Raw genomic sequence first — 22,716 nt, 5'->3', positions numbered from 1 at the left:
TAAAAAAAAGACATATAAATACAACCTAATTTCGTAGTGTAGACATATCCTTAGAAATTACAAAGCTCCAAGGCTATTTGTATTAGAGTCTGGCAGCTAAATTATCTAAAGATTCTTTTTGCACTGGACATGCTGCAGCCTAGGGCTACAAGAACTGAGCAGGACTTTCCCTACAGTTGTTCCTCCTCTGTGCCATGGACTTCTGTGGCTCTGGGCAGAGGAATTGCGGGCAGGGACATTGTCTCTCCTGTGATCTCAGTGCTCCCTTTGCTAGAGCCCAGGCAATGAGGAGGAGGAAGGCACCTGATTCAAATACAGAGGGATAAGACCAAGATTGGGGGCAGATGGCAGCAGACGAGATAGATAAAGACAAAGAGCCTGGATGTGGAGGGATGGAGATCAGTACTGGCTGGGCAAGGATGTTGTGGGGACTTACAGTCAGTGGGGATGTGGTACAGACTGAATGAGGAGCTGGGGTGAGGGTTGATTAAAACAGATGTTTTGGGGTTTTTACTGGATAGTTTTTATTTAAATCAGATGGCTTTGATTTAAATTAAGCACTGGTTTATTTTTAAAAATAAACCTAACTAAAATTAGAATTTGACAATCTAGTTTAAGGCCTAAATTTATAATCTATTAAAATCATTTCAATTAAATGCAAAAAATAATGGTTGGCAGTATTTATTTGTTGCTAAGATTTAAAGAAAGTCAAGCCACAAAACTGATAAAATCACTGGCAAAGTACCTGGAGTGGTAGCTAGTCTGCATGTGCAGAGAGACTAGTTTCTTCATTTCAGTTTATTCAGCTAGTCAAGTTCAATGATTAGTTCATTCAAGGTTGAGAAATTAATTGGGAGCTAAAACGGCAGGAATGCTTATTTTCTTCTTTCAATCTATGAAGTGGGACAAAACAACAATCTATGAGTAAAAACTAGGTGTGAGAGGTGTGATCTACTAGTCTTAAAATCTCAAAGGATATAAACACCAGAAATAATCAGTTCAATTCACTCATCAGTAGGGCTATCAAGCGATTAAAAAAATTAATCGTGATTAATTGCAGGATTAAATTAATCTTGAGATTTAAAATATTAATTGCAATTAATCACACAGTTGCGCTGTTAAACAATAGAATACCATTTATTTAAATATCTTTGGATGTTTTCTACATTTTCAAATATATTGATTTCAGTTACAACACAGAATACAAAATGTGCAGTGGTTACTTTAGATTTGCACTGTAAAAACCAAAATAAATAGTATTTTTCAATTCATCCAATTCAAGTACTGTAGTGCAATCTCTTTATCATGAAAGTTGAACTTATAAACGTAGAATAATGTACAAAAAAACCCTTCATTCAAAAATAGAACAATGCCAATCAGTCCTACTTCTTGTACAGCCAATCACTCAGACAAACAAGTTTGTTAACATTTATAGATTCATAGACTTAAGGTCAGAAGGGACCATTATGGTCATCTAGTCTGACCTGTACAATGCAGGCCACAGAATCTCACCCACCCACTCCTGTAACAAACCCCTAACCTATGTCTGAGTTATTGAAGTCCTCAAATCATGGTTTGAAGACCTCAAGCTGCAGAGAATCCTCCAGCAAGTGACCTGTGCCCCATGCTGCAGAGGAAGGCGAAAAACCTCCAGGGGCCTCGCCAATCTTCCCTGGAGGAAAAGTCCTTCCTGATCCCCAAATATGCAATAATTAACCCTGAGCATGTGGGCAAGACTCACAGCCGCACCAGGAGAATAATCTCGTAGTGACACAGATCCACGCCCACTTTAACAATCTATGGCAAAGCATGAAGAGTCATATGAATCTTTTAGCACATCTTGCATGAAATATTGGACGCCGCTACAAACAGTTTGCCATCCGACCTGTCTCACTTCAGGTGACGTAATTAAGAAAGTGGGCAGCATTATCTCCCGTCAATGTAAACAAACTTGTTTCTCTTAGCGATTGGCTGAACAAGAAGTAGGACTGAGTGGACTTGTAGGTTGTAATGTTTTACACTGTTTTGTTTTTGAGTGCAGTTATGTAACAAAAAAACTCTGTTTGTAAGTTGCACTTTCATGATAAAGAAATTGCTCTACAGTACTTGTTTGATGTGACCTGAAAAATACCATTTCTTTTGTTTATCATTTTTAGAGTGCAAATATTTGTAATAAAAATAATATAAAGTGAGCACTGTACACTTTATATTCTGTGTTGTAATTGAAATAAATATATCTGAAAATGGAAAAAAAAAATCCAACAATATTTAATTAATTTAAATTGGTATTCTGTTGTTTAACAGTGTGATTAATCACTGTTATTTTTTTAATCACAATTAATTTTTGAGTTAATCGCATGAGTTAACTGTATTTAATTGACAGCCCTACTAATCAGTTAGTTTTAAATGCACAGCATTTTTTGATAAACTTTTTTTCTTATGTTTCCAATTCATTTAAGGTAGTTTTATGTTATTTTTTTTAAATGCTGGTTTGTGTATTTAATTGAATTTGAATTTCCAGCCAAACAGAACTTAACAGAAATGGTATAAAAAATTAATCATTATCTAGTAAATAAGAAATGCATCATCTGCCATTTTCTAAAATAAAAAAAATGTAAAAATGAAGAATCTGAATAAATGTAAGTTGAGCTTTCTAATTGCTTAAATGAATGTGTATAGCTATAGTTAAATATACTTTATCCTTTTGCTTAGCAAGAAGCACCACATTATATAATTATGTAATTGTTATAAATAAACATTTTAATGGTTACCAATAAGAATTAACATTTCTGTAGGAAAATAACTAAAAGGTACAAATGTAAAACATGATTAAAATGGATTAATTAAACTAAGGTTTCCTGCATGCTGATTTAAATCATAACTAAATCTGGTGATTGAAGTCACTTTACCCTGGGTAGGGTGGGGAGTGGAGAACCAGAACTGGCTGGGCAGGGAGACTTGGGACAAGAAACCAGGGGCAGCAAGGGAGGAGATTTGGCACTGGGTTGAGTTGCCCAGGATGGAGACTGGGACTGGGATGAGGAGTGGAGACCGTGGCTGGCTCGGTGAGAAGCTGGGAGTGTGGTGGGAAGGAAGACTAGGGGCTTGGCTACATTGGCACTTTACAGCGCTGCAACTTTCACGCTCAGGGGTGTGAAAAAACACTCCCCTGAGCGCTGCAAGATGCAGCGCTGTAAAGCGTCAGTGTAATCAGGGCAGCAGCGCTGGGAGCACGGCTCCCAGCGCTGCACGCTACACCCATAAAGGATGTGGTTTACGTGCAGCGCTGGGAGAGCTCTCTCCCAGCGCTGCTGCTCTGACCACACGCACACTTCAAAGCGCTGATTTCTAGTGTAGCCAAGGCCTAGGATGAAGGGTTGGGGGAAGACAGGGCTGGTATGGGAGAGGGAGGTTGGAGAAGATGGTAGAGAAGGTTGGGGAAATAAGGCAGTAAGATCTGTGACCACTAGAGAACATTCCCCTCTAGAACTGGAATAGAACTCAGGATTCTTGAGTCTCAACATTCCTCTGCTATCAGCAAATAGCTGTGAAGCTGAACGGCAAATTATGTCTCATCCTCCTCTAGTGCTGCTCCACCTAGAGAATATCAGCCTTCCACTGATAGCAGTTACTCAGCTAATGCAAGTGGCAGACCTCTGTTTGATGGATCTGGGCACAGGCAGCCTTAATTCTAGCATTTTCTAACTTTTGTGTGCTTGACTTTGCACTCTTAATAATGTTCTTTTAATGTATTGTATGTGTGATAGAAAGTAAATATTGGTCAGAGGCTAAAACAAAAAACAAAGAAAAAAAGCACGTCCAAGTGAATATTTCTGATTACAAAGAAATGAGCAAATGTTACTGTCTCTAGAGGAAAGCAGTATCAAAATGACTCAAGCAAAACAAAGTAATTAGAGCTATGTCTTACAAGCCAGGGGAATCATGCAGCTGCTTTTCAGAACATGGGTTGAGGATCTCAGAGGGTGAACCTACATTCAGCATTCTTATAGGTCAAATCCACAGTGGAAAGGTGACTCTAGCCAGGTATTCTTTGGAAAATACCAAGTGATGTGATAAGTAGGGATGTGTCATGTTGCACGAGCAGGAGGAGTCTGTCAATACGCAAAGAGAATGTAGACATGATCCTCAGGAGCTAGGAGCTTTTGTAATTTCACACTGTGGTCAGGGTATTGAGGGGAGGGGAGAATAGCCTGTTGTATGAAAGAGGTCTTGATATTTATTTAATGTATACTGAAGGATGCGGAACATAACTTCACAAAACCTTAATGACATATTTAAATAAAAATATCAACATATCTGTATGTTCTAATACATCCACAGGGTAAGATAATATACGCTACCAACATTTCACCATCAACAGGAATATTTGGTCTAATAAAGGAAGAAACCAATTAGTTAAAAAAGAGAGAGAGTGACAAAACCCTCTCTCCAAGACAGTACTGAGAATCTCAGTATAGTAGGACTACAGCCATTTAGTAGTTCTTAGCAGTTGCTTGTTATCTGCTCTGTAACAAGCCCTGTATTGTCTCTGTGTAGTGAAGATCTATGGAATGAAACCAGGAAGGCTCCGTGCAATTTGTGCTCAGACAGGTGGCCTCCCAAGGCTGTTGGTCACTGGCAGAACTGGCTAAACCTCTGGGGCCTTCCCACACCTGCTGCTGAAGGGTGTGCAGCTAGCAGCTGTTCCTTTTTAACTGTCACTTTGAACTTCTGACCCGTTTTCATGGGTATTCCTCCAAATCCTCCCCTGCTGACTGCACACAGTCCTCCATGATATGTCCTGCCTCCAGCAGGGATAGGAGACTCTGATCTAGAAACTGATGATGATTGGTTGAAACTAATCTACCTGGAATGATTTTCTTGAGCCATTCACCATTCATTCCCCTGCAGTCCAGATTATATCACAACCTCAACTTTGACATCCCTTCTCTTCTCATGATTCGGATTTGAGGCCTTGGCTTGAAACACAGTGAAGTTGGCCTCTGCTTGATAAAAGCCTCCTACCAAGTATGAGTTCGGTCAATTATTAGTGTTATTTATATAGCCCTATTACTGTGCGTGGCAATTTACAAAAAGAAAAATAGATTAAAGAACAAGCGAAGCATTGGCCTTGAAGACCTGGCAATCTAAAATCACAGCCAGCTGCAGTACAGTTAACAGAGAAAGGGCTAGATTGTGTCTACGGTTTCCTCTCATTGACTTATTGCTCCCCATATCTCAGGGGAGAGTTTTTGTCCAAAGAGTGTTGTGTAGACATGATCATGTGTTGGCTTCAGAGAACAGAAGTGAATTGAAATTGGACTATACCAGTTAGGAGACTGATTTGAACATAAAGTGCAGCTTGAAAGAAGGGACAGGAAGCAAGAAGTGGGAGTAAGAGGTTGTAGGAGAGAAGCTTGGCTGGAGAGCAGGCGGAAATGAGGAGAGAATAAGATTGTAAACTCTAGGGCAGGAACTGTCATTTATGTACTGAGCACAATGGAGCCCTAATCCTTGATTGGGGCCTGTAGGGCTACCGTAGTGCAGATAATACATTGTGATAGGTAAGGATAATGATCTTACATTACAGATGTAGCATCTCTCAGCTACATACTCTGAGATCCTTCTAGCTGAGAGATACTAACTAAATCCACTAACAGGTCCCACCCAGTTTGTCCCAGTTTGACTTCAGGAGATCTCAGAACAGTCCTTGCGCTGCCCTGCAGTTTTAGAATGCTCTTGCTACAGATCTCCGTGTGGGTTTTTTGAATGCTTTGTTGGGTGGGTTTATCTTGCATTACTATGGCCTGAGGTGTATGGGCAGCGTGCAGCAGATATGGGCATCCCACTCATTCACTGAAGATGAGATTGCACTTGGTGGGAAGGGTGGTGTAGAGCCACATTGCCTGGAGCTCCCCAGCGAATGGAAGAATAAGTACACTTCTACAGCCCTTTAAAGAGTGCATCATGGTCCTGCCCCCAGTCCATCTTCCCTGTAATACTCCCTGTGCCCTGGAGGAATAATTAGGGAGTAGTAGGTGCCATCTAGTTCTGCCTAGCCTTTAGGTGAGCTGTGCAAGCAGAGGAAGATCCTAACTCGCTTCCCTCCATTGTGCATCTGTGTGAAGGCTACTCAGAGTTTAAACCTTAGGATCAGCTCTAAGCCAACATTATGCACTGCTGGGGTTAGTGAGAAACTCCTGCTATTTGCAGGTTGTTCCATACCTGTCCATTAGGGGGTTTCTTGCACCTTCCTCTGAAGCATCTGGTGCTGGCCACCATCTGAGACCAGTGGTCTGATCTAGTATGGCACTTCCAAGATTACTAGCAATGAGTCTCAGGTTGATGTGGAAAAAGGAGAGGAATAAATATGGACCTTTCCAAGAGTAGCCCCTTCACAGAGGCAAGTGTGGCCCATTGTATAGATCATTGGACTGGGAGTTGGGAGACCTGAGTTTTATCTCCTACTCTGTCCCAGACTTGTTCTGTGACCTCAGGCAAGTGACTTTAACCAGGGTCGCCCGGAGAGGGCAAGTGGGGCACTTTGCCCTGGGCCTTGCTGGTGCCCCCACAAACAGTTTTGGGGCCCCTGGAGTGGGCTCCTTCACTTGCTCCGGGGGCCCTGGAAAATTCTCACGAGGCCTGGGCCCCCGGAGCGTCTTCTGCTCCAGGTATTTGGCAGCAATTCAGCGGCGGGGGGTCCTTCCACTCCGGGACCCACCGCTGAACTGCCCCGAAGACCCACAGGGGGAGTCCTTCGGCCCCAGGACCCACCACCGAAGACCACAGGCCCCCTGAATCCTCTGGGCGGTCCTGACTTTAATCAACCTCGGCCTCTGTTTCCCAAATGAGGAAAAATTATACTTAAGTTATACTTATCCTCCTTTGTAAAGCAGCTTGAGATCTGCAGATTAAAAGTGCCGTGTAAGTGCTAATTATTCCTTCTGAAGGGATGTGTCAGAACCTTTCTCTAGTGAGATGGCCTTGGCCCAGTGTAACAAGAATGTCCTGCCTAGTAAATGTCACCTACTCTTCTATGCCATTTCAGAGAAGGAGCACAGATCAGAGCCACACACTTTGCACAAGCAAGAGATGAAAGCAAGTTGTAGCGACAGTACTGAAGGTGCAGGTGTCACTGATCTCACATTTGCCAAGTTACATGCCCTATATCAAAACCAGTGGGTCAGAGGATTTTTAAAGTACCTGATCAGCTTGCTGTGTTGATTGTTGGCCTCAAAAGATTATTGCTAGGATTGAATGAACATAGGGACTCAGTTCTTCTCTTATCCCAGGAGCGGTGAGCCTTTCTTGAGGAGGGTTAGAGCTTATTAGAGCCATGCAAGGGAGCAACCCAGGAGTGAATGATCACAGAGGTGGAATTCTGTTCTCAGAGCCGAATATAAAATTCCTGATGGTCTAGTACGTGTGTTTATGCCAAAGTGGCTTACCCCCAGTTAGTTAGTGCTGTGCTGGTGGCATTCTTTGATGCCCTGCAGGGATCTGAGAGAGGGTTCTGGGATTGACCTGGCCAGGGGCCAAGTATTTACAATAAGGCACAATAAAATGCACTGTGTTTTTCTATGGTGTGCCTCATACACCATGATCCTGTAATGGTGATTTAATTAATAAGCATGGATAATGTGCTTGTCACCGTAGATGGCACAAAATAAAAGCAGTCTTTTCCTCTGCAGAGCTCAATTTAATGGCAACATGCTGCACAGTTTTCTTGACTTGCATATAGAAGTAGTTTGTGTGTACAATAGTGCAATAAATTGTATCCCAGGCTCCTGGGATTTCCTTGAATTAAATCATTAAGATTTGAGATTGGTGCATAGAACCATCAGATATATTGAATACCCCTGCACTTCATAGTTCTCCGCATAGTACTGACTAAATTCCTCGGTCATGTCCCACTATGTATTGGGCTCAGTGTGAAACCATGTATGGATTCCTTGGGGTCAGACTTCTGGTTGTTCCACAGCCTTGTTACAGAGGGGATCTCCCTGGGACCCCACAAATGCCTGCATAGCATGGGGTAGCCCATGGAAGATACTGGGGTAGTAAAGCCAAGCTTCAGGGTTGAAGCTTGAGGATGGGAAAAGTGGGATACTAAAGTAGTGGCGTTTAATTCTTTTATTGGCAAGAGGATTAGGAGTCACAGGCCAAGGAGAAGAAATAGTTCCTGAGATGAGACTTAGGGAAAGCTGGGGAACCAGTTTGGCACAAAGAGACAAGGAAGCTATGCCACCTCGTGGTAAGGACAGCGTGTGGGAAGGATCTAACAGCATAGAGAATGGGTTTGGGAGAGAAAGAGCAGAGCCCAAACTAAGAAGTAATGGCAATGGGAGGGGAGATAACATAAAGGACCTTGGAGACTAGGAAGTAGATTTTCTGCTAGATGCTGAAATGGGCAGCAAAGACCTCTGAGGACAGGAGTGCTGTGCTCCTGCTTTTGGGCGTGAGTGAGGAGCCAAGGAGGTGCATTTTGAACAGTCAAATTTGCATGCAGGGCTGGGGCTTAGGGAAACCATGGAGGAAGGAACTACTCTAGCCAAGACAGTAGACTTAGGGATGCATATGTGCTTCAGCAGAAGAGTTTCCACAGACACAATCTTGACAGAGACTAAAGCTGGAAGGGATGGGTAGATTTATGGAACTTGAGTGGTTAGAAAGCAAAGTGGCAATTTGGGGTTAGGTCAGAGTAATGAACCCTACTGTACAATGGCAGCTCTGAGCAACTATGAAGCTGACCCCCTCTTGTGGTTGGAAGACACCCCTATAGTCTCTCTATGTATATGCAGCCAAGTCATGTGGAGTGTGAGGGCCAGGGCACGTACAGTAAAGGAAACACCAAGCTGTACTGAGGTGAGGACATACAGTAGCTATGTAATTATGTTTCACCTCCTCCTAAGGGAGTGTCTGGCTGTGAATTCAGCACCGACTGTGTGGTAAGAAGGGAGGAACAATACAGATTTTTATGAAGTCTGAAAGAAGCTAGATGTGTGTGAATTTTTACCTCATTAATTTAGTGTTTAGAGACTCAGGCTACCCCTGAAAAACAAAAGTTTTGTTGCGGCAAGCGGCAGTGTGAATGCAGCTTTGTTGGTAGGAGCGCTGTCCTGTCAACAAACTGAATGCCACTCGCGAGAGTGGAAGTATTTTGTCGGCTGACCAAGAGCGTTTAACAGATGCTGACTTTTAGCTGACTCGGTGCAGTGTTTAGAAAACCACCTGTGTAGGAAATTGATACGCAATGTTAAATTCAGAAAGAGGGAAGGCCAGTGGGGAGTAGCTAGTGGAGAGGAGAGGATGAGGCCAAGGGCTAAAACCTTAGTGGAGAAGTTCGTACCAGACAAAGGGGAGTTATGGGGTGAAAATAGAAGAGCAAGGATGCGCTAGGTCATGGTGGGTAATATCAAGCAGTCAGGAGGGAGGGAACCAGGGCTAAAGAGAGCAAGATCATTGACTATGTAGAAAGGGCAGTTTTAGTGGTCTGGAAGGAGAAGAAGCTGGACTGAAAGCATGCTGGGAGACAGGCGGAGGAGAAGACTTTTCCCAGGACTTTGGTAGGAAATGGAAGGTTGGACAGTGGTGAATGAGCAGGAGAGAATCTAATGATGATGGCAGTGAATTTAGTATCAGGGAAGATATCAGTGAGTGGTTTATTGTTGCAGTGATCTTGCTGAGGAGGAAGGACTATGCGGTAGATAGACAAGGTGAGTGGGTCTAGGACTGGCATATGAGGCACTGTTTTTAAAAAGATGATGCCCAAAAAGACATCTACTGTAACTGGAAGGAAAGAGGAAAGGAACAAGCGAGATGAAAAAAGAGGAAGTCTGGGAAGCAGACCTGAGGCATTAGATTTGACAGTGATGATTTAGCTGAGATTCTCGTCCCCGTGTTAGAATTTTGTCTAAGTCATGTGCCGACAGAACCTGGGACCAACTCCCTGTTTAGTTTTGTTTCGCGCTTATAGCACGTTGAAAGGCGTAGATGTCGTACTGCATGTCTGTAACTTCCTAGTGGCTTGATTTATTTGGGGCAGTCAGTTTCCGGAGTGTGCAATTCTTGGAGGAGATGTTTTTGTGTTTCATAATCAACAGTTAAGTAAATAAATATGAAGTCCAGAAAACAATGACATCCCAATAGCCATTCACTAAAATTATACCACCAGATTGAAAAGATGGGTCAGATAATTTCCCTACATCTGATTTACTTAACCCCTTTTGGGATACTGTTAGGGCATCACTGTCAGAGATCGCTTACCCATGCCACTCATCAGAGTACTTCCCAATGCAAATATTCTTTTCTTGCCTTTGGAATGGACCAGATTGCACCAAGGAGCTGGTATTTTTACACCATTTCACAGCAGAGAGTATCTGCAGAGACCACTATTCACTCCCACCCAGTACAGAATAGAATCTCTAGTCTCCCACTTTCTCCTTTCTGTGAGCACATGCTCTCTGATACACAGGGTTTATCCCAAGCTAGTGGGGAAAATTTCTGTGAGAATGCCTTGTACAAGCAATATTTTGTCACTGGAAGACAGCAAAGAATAGCTGAGAAATTGGATTGGGACATATTTCTCATGGCTTAGGGGACTGCTTTGACTTCTTCCTCAGTGATGACTACTACTTCTATGAAATGAGCAGAGTTAGGAATGGGGGAATACAGATGCTTTGTGCTTCTCTTAGGAAAACCTTGGTGGAATTTACTGAATCCAGGTAGCTGCAATCTGGAGTGAGATGGGACGAGAGACAGATCTAATGCTGCTGAGGATAGACATCTAATAGGAGTGAGATGCAAACCTGCTGCAAATGCACAGAGCTGTAAAGAGAACAACAAGCAGAGAAAGAACCTGAGGGAGACTCTTTCTTTGCTGCACTCTCTGTTTTTTCATCCTGTGCCTCCATGGGGAAGGCTTCAGGGAGGATCAAGGGCTTTCTGGTGGAGGGCTACAGTTGGTATGTTGGCTAGAGCTTCATGAAATCCAATGCGCAGTTCAGACAGAGGAGACACAACTGTTGGCAGGTTCCTGTGACTGTGGAAGGCCTCAACGGGAGTTATTCTAAGAACACAACATGCGATCGGATTACTGAGCTCTAAAAAATGAGCCATCTGACAGTGTGTGACAGCTCCCAGCCCATTCCAGCCAAGTGAAGACATGGCATGAGGCTTTGAATATCCTGCAGCCAGGTTTGTGATGGAAACAAGCTGCCCTCCATAGAATGAGAACCCACAAACTTCTAAAAATCCATCACATGCGCACCTCTGGCTTTTAAAAGGGGGGACAACAGATCTTTAGAATTGGCTTCTCTTGGGGTTATATGACCTTCTTTTAATATGTTCCCATTAGGGATGTTCACGGATTTAGCACACTCCATAATTGTGTCTGTCCCTGGGTTGCTAATATCTCTGCATGGTCACCTGCATTTGCTACTGGAGCCTTTAGCAAGTAATGCACCTTGCTGCCTTTCTGTCTCCTGGCTTGGTATGGAAAGTGAACCTTCAGGGAGAGGAAGGTGGAATGAGGTAATGAGAAATGGAAAGCAAAGCACGGAAGCTGGAAAAGAGGGTGACTATGTGATTGGATACAAAAGAGCTAAATTCTGCACCAGATTCTGCCACATGCGACTTGAGTGACTGTAATGGAATTGCATAGGCTCTTCATCTGTGCAGAATTTTCCCTGGTTTGTCAGTGATGGTCTCAGTGATATTCGTGAGGGGATTGGGCTTGCTTTGTGTAACCCACAGACTTGAATGGAGTTGCACCATACATACATTTGCCCCGTAAAGCTTATTTTTTCTGGTTTGTGATTGTCTGAAATTCCTCTTGTAAAATTCTTGCTGGGTTAGTTCTCCCTTCTTCTCTCTTTCACTCCCCATTACTCTTCGGGTACGTCTAGACTACCCGCCGTATCGGCGGCTAGCAATCAATTTCTCAGAGATCGATATATCACGTCTCATCTAGACACGATATATCGATCCCTGAAAGCGCTCCCGTCGACTCCGGAATTCCACCAGTGCAAACGGCGGTAGCAGAGTTGACAGGGGGAGCCGCGGATGTCGATCCCACGCCATGAGGACGAGAGGTAAATTGATCTAAGATACTTCGACTTCAGCTACGTTATTCACCTAGCTGAAGTTGCATATCTTAGATTGATCCCCCCCCAGTGTAGACCAGCCCTTCCTCTGCAGCCCACCCCCCTCTGTAGACATACACATTCTCTCACACTTCATTAGAGACAAACAGGTTTTGAGGAGCTCACTTTGTTCTGTCTAGCTTCCATTGTTCACCATTGTCAGATTGTTTTTCTCCAGCCCTGGGCCAAGCCAGCATTCTGGAAGTAGCACCCCCCTGCTCTGGCAATGCAAGTCTGCTAGGCTACCGGCCTGAGTCAGCCAGATGGATGCTTTGAAAGCCATAAATATTATTCTTGGCACTAGAGAAAGGTCGGTTATCAGGCTGATGTTGACATCTCGCTAGCAATTGGTCTCAGCTTTGTAGAAATGGCTGTGCTGGTTGAAAAACACACAGGTGGTAGGTAGTCTAACAGCATCTGCTCTCACCTAACTCTCTCCTGGGCTTGTCGCTGCGTTAGTTGGCACTGTGAGAATAGGAGAAGTCAGCAGCACTATGTTGGGCATCAAATAATTCCATCTTTGTGCATAGCAGAGCAACGAAAACTGGAAAATCCGTGTGACTAAGGGCCTGCTCCTTCTCCCAGTGAGAACAAGGGGAGCCTCTCTAACAACACGAGCAGGAAACGGATTGAGACTTAAGTGGACAGAGTGCTGGAGACAGTCATGTCTGTGCTTTGTTACATTTCATGAACATAACGTAAACTATCCTGTGGCTGCAGCTCCCTCCGTCAATATCAGCTAAAAGTGACATGGAAAAGACACCCAAAAAAAGTGTTTGTGCCCTTTTGTGTGGCTTTGTAATTGATAAAGTTTGGATTTTTTTATTATTTAAAAAATTCTTCATGTTTTTACTTTAGAAATGTCAAGATTAAGTGTTTCTGCTGGAAGTCTCCTTGGAGGACTTGGGGATCTAGAGTGAGAGCTTTCTCAATCCTTCATAAAGGGCCTGGGTATTGAATTTTTAACAGAGAGCGCTTTTCTCCGAATTGTTTATCCACGTGTTTGAGTTAAATAGGTGTTTAAAAAAAACCTAAACCAAATAACCCCTCTCCCCAGAGAGCTTTAAACCATCCAAATAAAATATCACTTCCCTTCCCAATTATCGTTATTTTGATATTTGTGATGTTCTAATCCCACTAGTTTTCCAAGCATTCATGCAGCCTTCCATGGAAAACAAGGCAGACAAGACCTGAATTTTTAAGGTTCAGTAGAAAAAGAGCAAGAAGAAAACCCCTCAGAACTTTATTAATCACAACCAGCCATTAAAAGAACACAAAACTGGATTTTTTATAGATCATTGTAAATTGCACAAAGGCAATATCAGGAACAGAATTTTCAGTCGAGACTTCTGCTCTTTAAACACTGTCCTCTGCCACATGAACTAAGTGAGAACATTTCCCACCTAAGGGATAGCATTAGGGCTTATCTCCTCCCTGAAGGCTGCATCTTCTTGCTGAGATCATGTCTCTCTAAACTTTGGTTTGCATTATTTCCTTGTTCCAGGCCGAAATGAGCTGATTGCCCGCTATATTAAACTGAGAACAGGGAAAACACGCACAAGGAAACAGGTAGGTGTGAAGCTGACTGTGTTACACTGGCTGCTTTGTTTGTGTCCCTAGGGATGGAGAGGGCTTGTGTGAACTAATTGTCTCTCTGCTGGCTGCAATTAGTCTCTGCCTTTTGGAAAGAGGTCATCGCAGTCAACTGGGTAATGAGAGTTGTGAGTTTAGTCAATCTGAATGTCTTCAGATTGGACTGTAGCACTACCACACAGTGACACAGGAAACTTCCTGCAGTGACACGTTCAGTGAGATATTAAATGTTACATTTTTGGGTTAGTGAGAAAGGCTAGGCTGGGGTAGTCAATAGGACCCTGGGCCAAATCTGGACCGCCAGAACTTTTTAACGGACTGTGAACTCTTTTTATTTACTTATTAATGTATTGTTGTAGTTATTTTTGTATTATTTTCTCTGGTATTTGGACCTCCAAGAAATAGCTTGACCAAGAAATGTGGACCTTGACAAAAAATAATTGATTACCCCAGCCTTATTGTATGGTGCCTTTCTCCCCCTCCTTGTCAGTCACTGGAAGTTGTTACCATCTAATGGGTGACACACATGAATGTGTTCGCAGTCTCAGTCCTGTCCTCTGTAGACAAGAGTTCCATCACTGTAACTGGTCCCCTTTTGGGCTGTCTCACTCGAAAGGTCAAAAAATGAGCCGCCTTAGGAACAGAACTCCTACAGATGATCCTTCCAGGTCAGGGATTAAGACAGTGGTTTGAGCTGTTTAGAATAATGTGCGATTGCTGGAGACACACACAGAACTTCAGGTCTCCAGACCTTTTGGTGGAGAACCTTTCAGGCACACCCAAATTCAGAGTTAGCATTAGCTCCTCTCTTAACGCCACCACTTTATAAAGAAGCTGGGCAGAGGCTCAGCCCTCATTTCTCTCAGCTTTATGATGATAGCCGTGTGCCTGTTATTGGTATTTACTGATTTTTCCCTGAACCATTCCCGGGTTTTTGAAAAGGCCAGTGTTCTGGTTTTATTGACTTTTCACCCACATTTTGGCTGTTTTGGGACCTGGGGATTTTTTTGCAGGGGAAGCAGACAGGGCGATGCTGAAGGGCTGGGGTCAGCAGAAGGCTCTCCCTGGGAGAGGGGATCAATATTCACAGCTTGCAGTCTTCCACTCAGGGCCAGCCCACAACATTTTGGCACCTGAGGTGGGGAGCTCAAATGACGCTGCCCTGCCCCCTCACAGCAGCAGCAGCAGCAGACACAATTTTCTACACCCTGGGTCCTAGTGACACCCCCCACAGTCTGGCACCTGAGATAGCTGCCTCAGTTCACCTCATGGTAAGGCCAGCCCTGCTTCCACTCCTCTCCTGATCCCAGCTTTAGCACAGCCCCAGTGCACAGAGCCCCATCAGCTGCCTCTGCTAGACAGAGCCCTCTGCTGACCCCAGCCCTTCAGTGCAGCCCCGTCAGCTTTCTCTGCACAGTGGGGGAGCCAGACAGGCAGGGAGCCAGGTCCCAGCAGCGAGACTGCCCTGCCGCTGCAGGGAGTGGAAGGCTTCCGCAACTGCTACATGGTGAGTGTCCCTTTCCCGCCTTCCCCTGTGAGTACCAGGCACCCCTCCTGCCCTCTGCCCACTGCCCTTTGTTTATGGTTGTCACTGGTTTTTAAATAAAGCCCAATAATTTCCCAGGAAATAAAAATAAAAATGGCAAATGAAGGGCCTTCAGCATAGCCCAAGGTGGGAGGGGGAAAAGTCAAGCGAGTCAGAGGAATTTATAAAGGCTGGGGAGGAGGGATTTAGGTATGAACTCATTTTGGGAAGCATCGCTTCTACCTGGATGAGGCCATAACATGGTACCATAAGGGGAGAGGTCTCCTACAAGGCTTAAGGAGTCTGCTTACATGTCATAGAAGGGGTGTGATTTCACAAGGCGCTTTCGATCAGTGTAGACCTCTAATTTGACACCTGCAGCATGATCAGATTGGGCTTGTTTGCACTTGGGAGAAAGTCTCACTGCAACCTCTCTTTAAAAAAAAGAAGAAAAAAAAAAAGAAACTAAAAGGATCACTAATTCCCCATCACACAGACGTCATGGGCTTCTGTTCAGTACTGCAGGCAACTCCCAAGATGTCCCCTTGAATGAGGATGGCAATTGTTTTTCAATGCAGGTGTCTAGTCACATCCAGGTGCTGGCGCGTCGGAAAGCCCGGGAGATCCAAGCCAAGCTAAAGGTATGCTGGGCATCCTTACCCATAACACACACACACACCAGCCAGTCCCTCCTAACAGCCTTGTCAGGGGGGAGATGAGCAGTTAAACTGCCATAAGCTGGGGAGGAAGAGGCACTTCCCAGGAAGTGCTGAGCTAACACTTGTATTGTTATGGCTCTGTGGTGCTGGAGGCGATTTCTATTTAAAGAATGAAGAAACAATGACTTTCATTTCTATGGACTGATTTACCTCTGGTGTATGCCGCCGTAGTGTACATCACTGGACTCACAGTGGGAGAACATACATGGGGGTGGGATAGGGGTTGTGGTGGCATAAAGTGGCCACAACCTCCCTTTTTTTTGCTGCCCTGGGTTGTAGGAGAGTCAGGACGAGCTGTGGGGATGTGCTGACTCACCACTTCTCCTGGTGGCAATCCTGTGAAGCTGCCTGGACAAGCTAAAGCTACCCTCGGCTGGCATAATCGTGAGGGGACTACAGTGATGGCAACCAGTACCTCCTCAGGGGATGCGCTTCTGCTGGGGAGGGACATTCCTTGCAAATTGTGATTCCCTGTGCCAACTGAGGTGACTCTGACCCCATGTCTAACAGAGGTCTGGGGTGAAGAGTGTAATTTAGGACTAAGCTGCTTAGAAGCTGTAGGTGACTTCTGGGCTGTATTAACAGAACTGTTGTATGTCAGACCCAGGAGGTAATCATCCCACTGTACTCAGCACTAGTGAGGCCTCCACTGAAGTGCTGGGTCGAGTGCTGGCACCACATTGTAGGAAAGATGTGGACAAACTAGAGAGAGTCCAGAGGAAAGCAATAAAAATGATCAAAGGTTTAGAAAACGTGACTGACGAGCAGGCTTGGAAGGATTAAATTTTTATCAGTAAATGGTGGTAAACATCAGTTTCATTGTATGCACACAAATCGACTAAAACTATTTTGATCAGTAGTAACTGAAAGGTACAGCTAGGAAAAGGAAGAGAAGTGCTACTTGAGAAGGTATCAGAGTTTGATTTAAGAATATAATACTTTGTATGTTTTGACATGTGATGTTGACAGTTTGTGTTTTAATGGTTATAAAGCTTGAACTTTTTCCATCTGAATGTCTTCTGGAATTAAAGAATTATTGTCTCACCCCATTACATAATTTCCCACAACTTTGAAAATTTAACTAGATAAAAATAAAAAACCCTTAAAGCCCCATAATTTTTGCAACTGAGAAAATGTAAATACATAAAAGTAAAAAATGCTTAAAAATAAACATTAATATCTGTTAAAATTATAAAAAAAAAATAAATCAAATTCTACCAAGCCTGCCTAAAAGGAAAGGTTAAAAAACCCTGGGTATGTTTAGTCTTGAGAGGAAAACTGAGGGGGGGAACCTGATAACACTTTTCAAATATGTTAAGGGTTGTTATAAAGAGAATGGTGATCAGTTGTTCTCCATGTCCACTGAAGGCAGGACAAGTAGTAATGGGCTTAATCTGTGGCAAGGGAGATTTGGGTTAGATATTTGCAAAAGGTTTGTAACTAAGGATATTAAACATTGAGAGAGGTTACTAAAGGAGGTTGTGGAAACCCTGTCATAGGAGATTTTTAATATTAGGTTAGAAAAACACTTGTCAAGGATGGTCTAGGTACCCTTGGTCCTGCCTCAGTGGAGGAGGCTGGAGTTGATGACTTCTCGAGATCCCTTTCAGCCTCCCATTTCTATGACTCCTCAGTGTTCTTTATCAGGAGCTGACTCTCTTTAAATGAACCAGCTGGACTCAGTCCTGATCAGTGTTGAACTGCATGTGTCTGTGTTTTGAGCCCTATCTACCACCACACTCTGCACCCCTCCCTCAGTTTCTTTGTAGAACTGTGTGCTTTTTCTGTGATCAGCCAGTCCTGTTTCCAGCTGCTTTGAGAAGGGAAAGAAGTTACAAATTGCAGCTGCCCAATTCAAAGCTGCTAGGTATGCCGGTCTGGGCTGGAAGCCTGTGGTGCCAGTAAGCAATCTATTCAGGTGGATGCTGGCTTGAGAGACGCAGTGCAAGCAGGAAGCAACTGCCCACCATGTGAAAAGATTTACTGCTGCTTGTAGCTGTAACCTTGATTCTGTTCCTTGTGCGTCACAGCCCTGGGATTTGGTGTGATTGGAAAGTGAGCCAGCTGAGCCTGCTTCCACTTAACACCTAGGGGGAAGGAGATTTCATTCTCAGGGAATGAAGGTGTCTTGAGAAGCTCCATTTCTAGCTTCCTTTTACATTTCCTTGGTCCAGGCTGTGAGCTCTGCTCAGATGCCTGCCGTGAACCATTTCCCAGCACCAGTCAGTTCCTTTCTGACCTGCAGAGGCAAATCTGCCACACTCATTCAACTTACTTACTTACTTCACTTCCCCCACTCATCTTTGTAGAGAGTAGATACAATCAGAGAGGTTACTGCCCTTCTCCCAAGTTCCTGCTGGCAGCTGCATGCTTTCCTGCTGCTGGTTCCCCTTCCATATCAAATACATATTTTGTGTTTATACCCTGGAGATCAGACCTGCCACGTTCTGATTTATTTGGCAATTAGTGTGGTGCTATTTCCACAGCACAAACAAGTGAATTTTGCAGCTGTCCACTGTGCCTGTAACAGGCTCTTGCACCATGTTCAAGATTAATTTAACAAAGATGGGATAACGCTTGAGGAAAAATACTTCCCCAGGAGACAGCAATTTTCTATGTCCTAATTGGCTAAAAAATCTGTCACCTGCACTAAAGCCAGACTGAGAAATGATCTTCAAAGAAAAGGGGGAGAGGGGTTGTGTCCTTATTTCTTTCCTTACAAAGTATAAGAAGGGCTTGGGGCTGGTGGAGGACATTTTTGTTCTTGCTTTAGCAATATGAGGAATATCAAGTCTGCTCTTCCCTATTTTTGCTGGAAGTCTAGAGAAATTGATTCAGAGCTTTCTCATTCCTTAGCTGAAGGGGAAGGGATCAGTGTTGAATCTTTGACAAAGACAAGTTTGCTCCCAACTCTGTCAGGCATTTTAGCTGATAAAATTCAAACAAGTGGGAAAAAAGGTTTTCAATGGTCAGATTGAAAATCCCTTCTTCTCTCAGTTGCTCACATTTCACTTCTTAAATGATCGTATGTTGTTATTCTGCAAGTTTGCTGTCTTTTCTTTATATCTTCCACATAAAGCAGAGTAGATTGCAGTTGAATTTCAAATGTAAAAAACAAACAGAAAAAAAGCCTTAGCGGCAATTGGGAAAGTCTTTTTACATCATCAAGAAACAAAAATGGACATAAACCTTTTTTTAAAATGTAGCAGGTCATTTTAAAAATATTTTCCTAAAGCCTTTTTTAAATAGGACTCTGCAGAAGCTTCCCCTGGCTTTTGAACATTTCTAGGCTTTCTCAGCAGTTAAAAATATTTCCCTTCCACATACTGAGTGATATCAACACAGAGATATCAACTGGTTCTGCTGAGGCTCAATGGAAAACACTATAGCTGGAGACCATTCCCTCTGTAGAGGCTTATTTATTTTCAGTTTTTTTACTTCCTCTGATTTTTTTAATTAGTAGCATTTAGGGAGTTTTGAGCGAAGAGGAGGTTGGGAAAAGGGATGGAGATCCTAGGGAGAGAATTTATTTTAGGTACGAAAGCCAGCTGCTGTGACTCTGAATACACATGAACAGAGCTGCTGAGGAAGGAAGTGCCTCTTTTCTTCACTTGTAAGAGGTCGCCTGTTCCAGTTGCTTATGAAAATCATCATCCCACCTATGACATCACTGTCACAATTATGATGTCACAGACAGACGCGAGTTTGAAAGGTAGGGACTGGATGTAGAAGCGGCGAACGGAGGGTGGGAGGATAGTGGCCCTGCCTGCTGCTAATGCTCCCTAGCTGGGAAGAAGAGGACTGCTTTTAGGAGGAGCCTTGAGGTCCCTTCTCCACATATTAAACCTCCTAGTGACTGAATAGTGTCATTACCCACAAGCATAAATACCCAACTCCATAGCACAACTAAGGCCTTGTCTGCACTTGTGGTGACATGTAGGGTATGTGGAGCTACGTGCTACAGTGAAAAGCTGTGGGAGGGGAGAGGCAGTGTAGACCAGGGAGGCACTGCTTGGTTGTGCAGGGTATATACCCTAGGGTTCATCCATGTGGGGCACTCTCCTCTGCTCATCTGAACTGTGCCTCACCATCTGTACTGCTACTTATAGCCATGCTAGCTGGGCATAGTAGTGTCTGTAATCTACACACCACCACAAGTGTTGCCATCCCAGAAGAGGCAAGCAGGGCTTTCCTGCTGTACATACCTGGGAGTGATTTTCTGGTTGCTTACAACTTATTTTCCCCCTGAAATATGGATTGTAGCAAAGCAACCGATCCTCACTTAGACCAGCCCAAGTGCCGGGGTGGAGGGGATTGTTTTGTGGTGAGGAGCTGTTTTTGTGTTACCCCTGAGTCAGAGTTTAGATTTTTATTAATGGAAAAGTATCTGTCCCATCCCAGCTCCTTTCCAGTAATTCAGAAATGGCTGGCAGGATCTGACTCACGCTTCCAGTAACAAAACCTCACAGCCACAGAGCTGAGACTGAGTGTGAAAAGCTTCAGACCAAAGGGAGAAATGCTGGGAAAGTTCTGAGCAAGCGATCACCAGATTTTATAATGGAAGTTAAGTTGCAATCTTAACTATGGTGAGCTCTGTGCATTAGAAAGTCACTTGTGGTCCTGTTGAATGGCTTTACTTGCCTGATTTTTCAGAGATGCTGAGCACCCATTTCCCTGATTGAAGTCCATGGGAGTCCTGGGTGCCCAGCACGACATCAGGCTATATATTTTTTATTATAATCACCATGTCTTTTTTTCCCTTCCTCTCCCACCTAGGATCAGGCAGCTAAAGATAAAGCCATGCAGAGTATGGCTACAATGTCATCTGCCCAGATCATCTCTGCAACTGCCTTTCACAGTAAAATGGTATTGCCTGGCATCCCGCGACCAGCCTACCCTGCTGTGTCTGGGGTGAGTGAAGTGTCTCAATGGAAATGGGGCAGGAGAGTCAACTAGAGATAAGAGTTAGGAACTGTGATAGATACACACTCCAGAAACAGACCACAGGGGACAAGTTCAAAGTGCACCTCATTAACATGAAGGGCAAATTTGCCATGTAACTGCAACATTTAGGGCCTGATTCACTTCTCAAGCTGGTTTAAATCAGGAGTAACTCCAGTGAAGTCAGTGGAGACACACTAAAACCAATGTAGATGAGAGGAGCATTTGTGATGTTAATCACCAGTGATGTTGTAGGATGTCTGTGCTGTCTTTTTTGGCACATGGTTCTTTTGTATTGAGCAAATCCGTTCTTGCCATCCTTCCCCAGCCCCTTCTTGGGCACGTACAGTCACGAGTGCTTGGATACCATGGTGACAGGTGACCTCATATAGAAGCCTAAAGAGATGAGGCCTGCCCCAAAGCCCACTGATGTCAATGGGAAAGACTTCCATTGACCACAGAGCCCTTTGAACCAGGCCATGGAACTTTAAGATTCTCTGAATCCCACTGAGATCCTGGCGGGAGGGATGCTGCTTCTGTCCAGGGCTCTGGGACTGTATGGTTCAGAGACTGTGCTAAGAGGGTGATGGAGGGTCAGACACATAATGCAGCCAGCAGTAGATCAGTCACCTGAATGCCACGGCTGCTGCTTTCTGTAATGGGAATCCCTCCACATTGAGCAGTTCAGATTGCTCTTTTTTTCTTTTCTTTTTGGTGCTGCCAGTTGTAATGCAGTCATGTAAAGATCAGGAATTAACCTGATAAATAAGGAGGAGACATGAAGTCTGGAATCTGCACGCTGAACAAAATGCTAGGCCTAGTTGTGTTCCTCCCTCACCCTCCAGTTGCTATCACCTCCCTGTCCCCCCTTGGCCATTGTTACTGCACCATATATCAGCACCCAGGCTGCCTCTCTTTGTCTCATTATCTCTCCCTCCCCTCTTCTCCACCCTGTGACAGGTCAGGAGAGTCAGAGTTTGGGATGGGGCCAGTAGCCCAGGTTTTGAAGTTCGACTGATGGGTGTACCCAGGTTTTTTTGAGCCATGGAGCAAGGAAACTTGGAACAGGCATGGTTTTGCAAGGCCTCCCCCAGCCTGCTTTCTAGATGCACATAACCAATGCAGAATGCCTTGTGCAGCACAAAAGAAAGCTTTTCCTGCTCCATCTCTGAAGAAAGGTTTATTTCCTGGTGTTAGCCTGCCCTGCAGTGCCTCCTAGCTCATCTCACTGTAACATGCTGGGTTAATCGCATGCAGCCAAGTTTTCCAAAGTGGCTATGGACTTTGGGGTCCTTGAAATTGGACACCCAAAAATGGAGCCACTCTTACCCAGTGTCTACCTCTGGAAACATTGTCCTTAATTACTTTCCACATCTGGCTTAGCCCTTCCAAGGCCCATCAGTGCCCCTGCAGGGGAATACAGGCTCACTTAGCTCTGCTCACAGTCTTGTTATGTGCCCTCTGACAGGAATACGGTCTGGTTTTTTTTAGCCTCAGAATGGTGACTGTGTCTGTACTTTGGTTTTGCAGTTTTGGCAAGGAGCTTTGCCAGGCCAAGCTGGATCCTCTCACGAGTGAGTACTCCCACATCTAAGCATGCGCATGGCTGCTTCCTGTGCTGTGGTGGAAGTTCCCCTGAGCTGGGAAATACCTTCAATTAGCTCGAGGTTAAGAAATCGTAAGGCCATCTGCTGCTGTTTCTCAAAAAAGCAGACACCCCCCAAGCTATCGATGGAAGCAGGCATGGAGTGGAGGCAAAAGGCCTAGGGATAAATTCTAAGATGAGCCTAAGTGA

At 44.2% G+C, this 22,716-nt stretch overlaps 1 protein-coding gene across 1 annotated transcript in view; it reads left to right on the top strand.

The window, feature by feature from the left end:
- TEAD4 (TEA domain transcription factor 4) overlaps positions 1-22,716 on the top strand; it is an 82,123-nt gene that overhangs the window by 36,615 nt on the left and 22,792 nt on the right. Inside the window, exons 3-6 of the mRNA XM_075070851.1 lie at positions 13,648-13,712; positions 15,840-15,902; positions 20,757-20,891; positions 22,452-22,495. Coding sequence (XP_074926952.1) covers positions 13,648-13,712; positions 15,840-15,902; positions 20,757-20,891; positions 22,452-22,495 — 307 coding nt within the window. The remainder of the gene's footprint in view (positions 1-13,647; positions 13,713-15,839; positions 15,903-20,756; positions 20,892-22,451; positions 22,496-22,716) is intronic.

Source organism: Chelonoidis abingdonii, chromosome 1 (assembly GCF_003597395.2).
Source record: "Chelonoidis abingdonii isolate Lonesome George chromosome 1, CheloAbing_2.0, whole genome shotgun sequence".
In the NCBI taxonomy this organism is placed as follows: Eukaryota; Metazoa; Chordata; order Testudines; family Testudinidae; genus Chelonoidis; species Chelonoidis abingdonii.
Note: the sequence above shows the minus strand (reverse complement) of the source record. Positions and strands in the feature narration are given on the sequence as shown.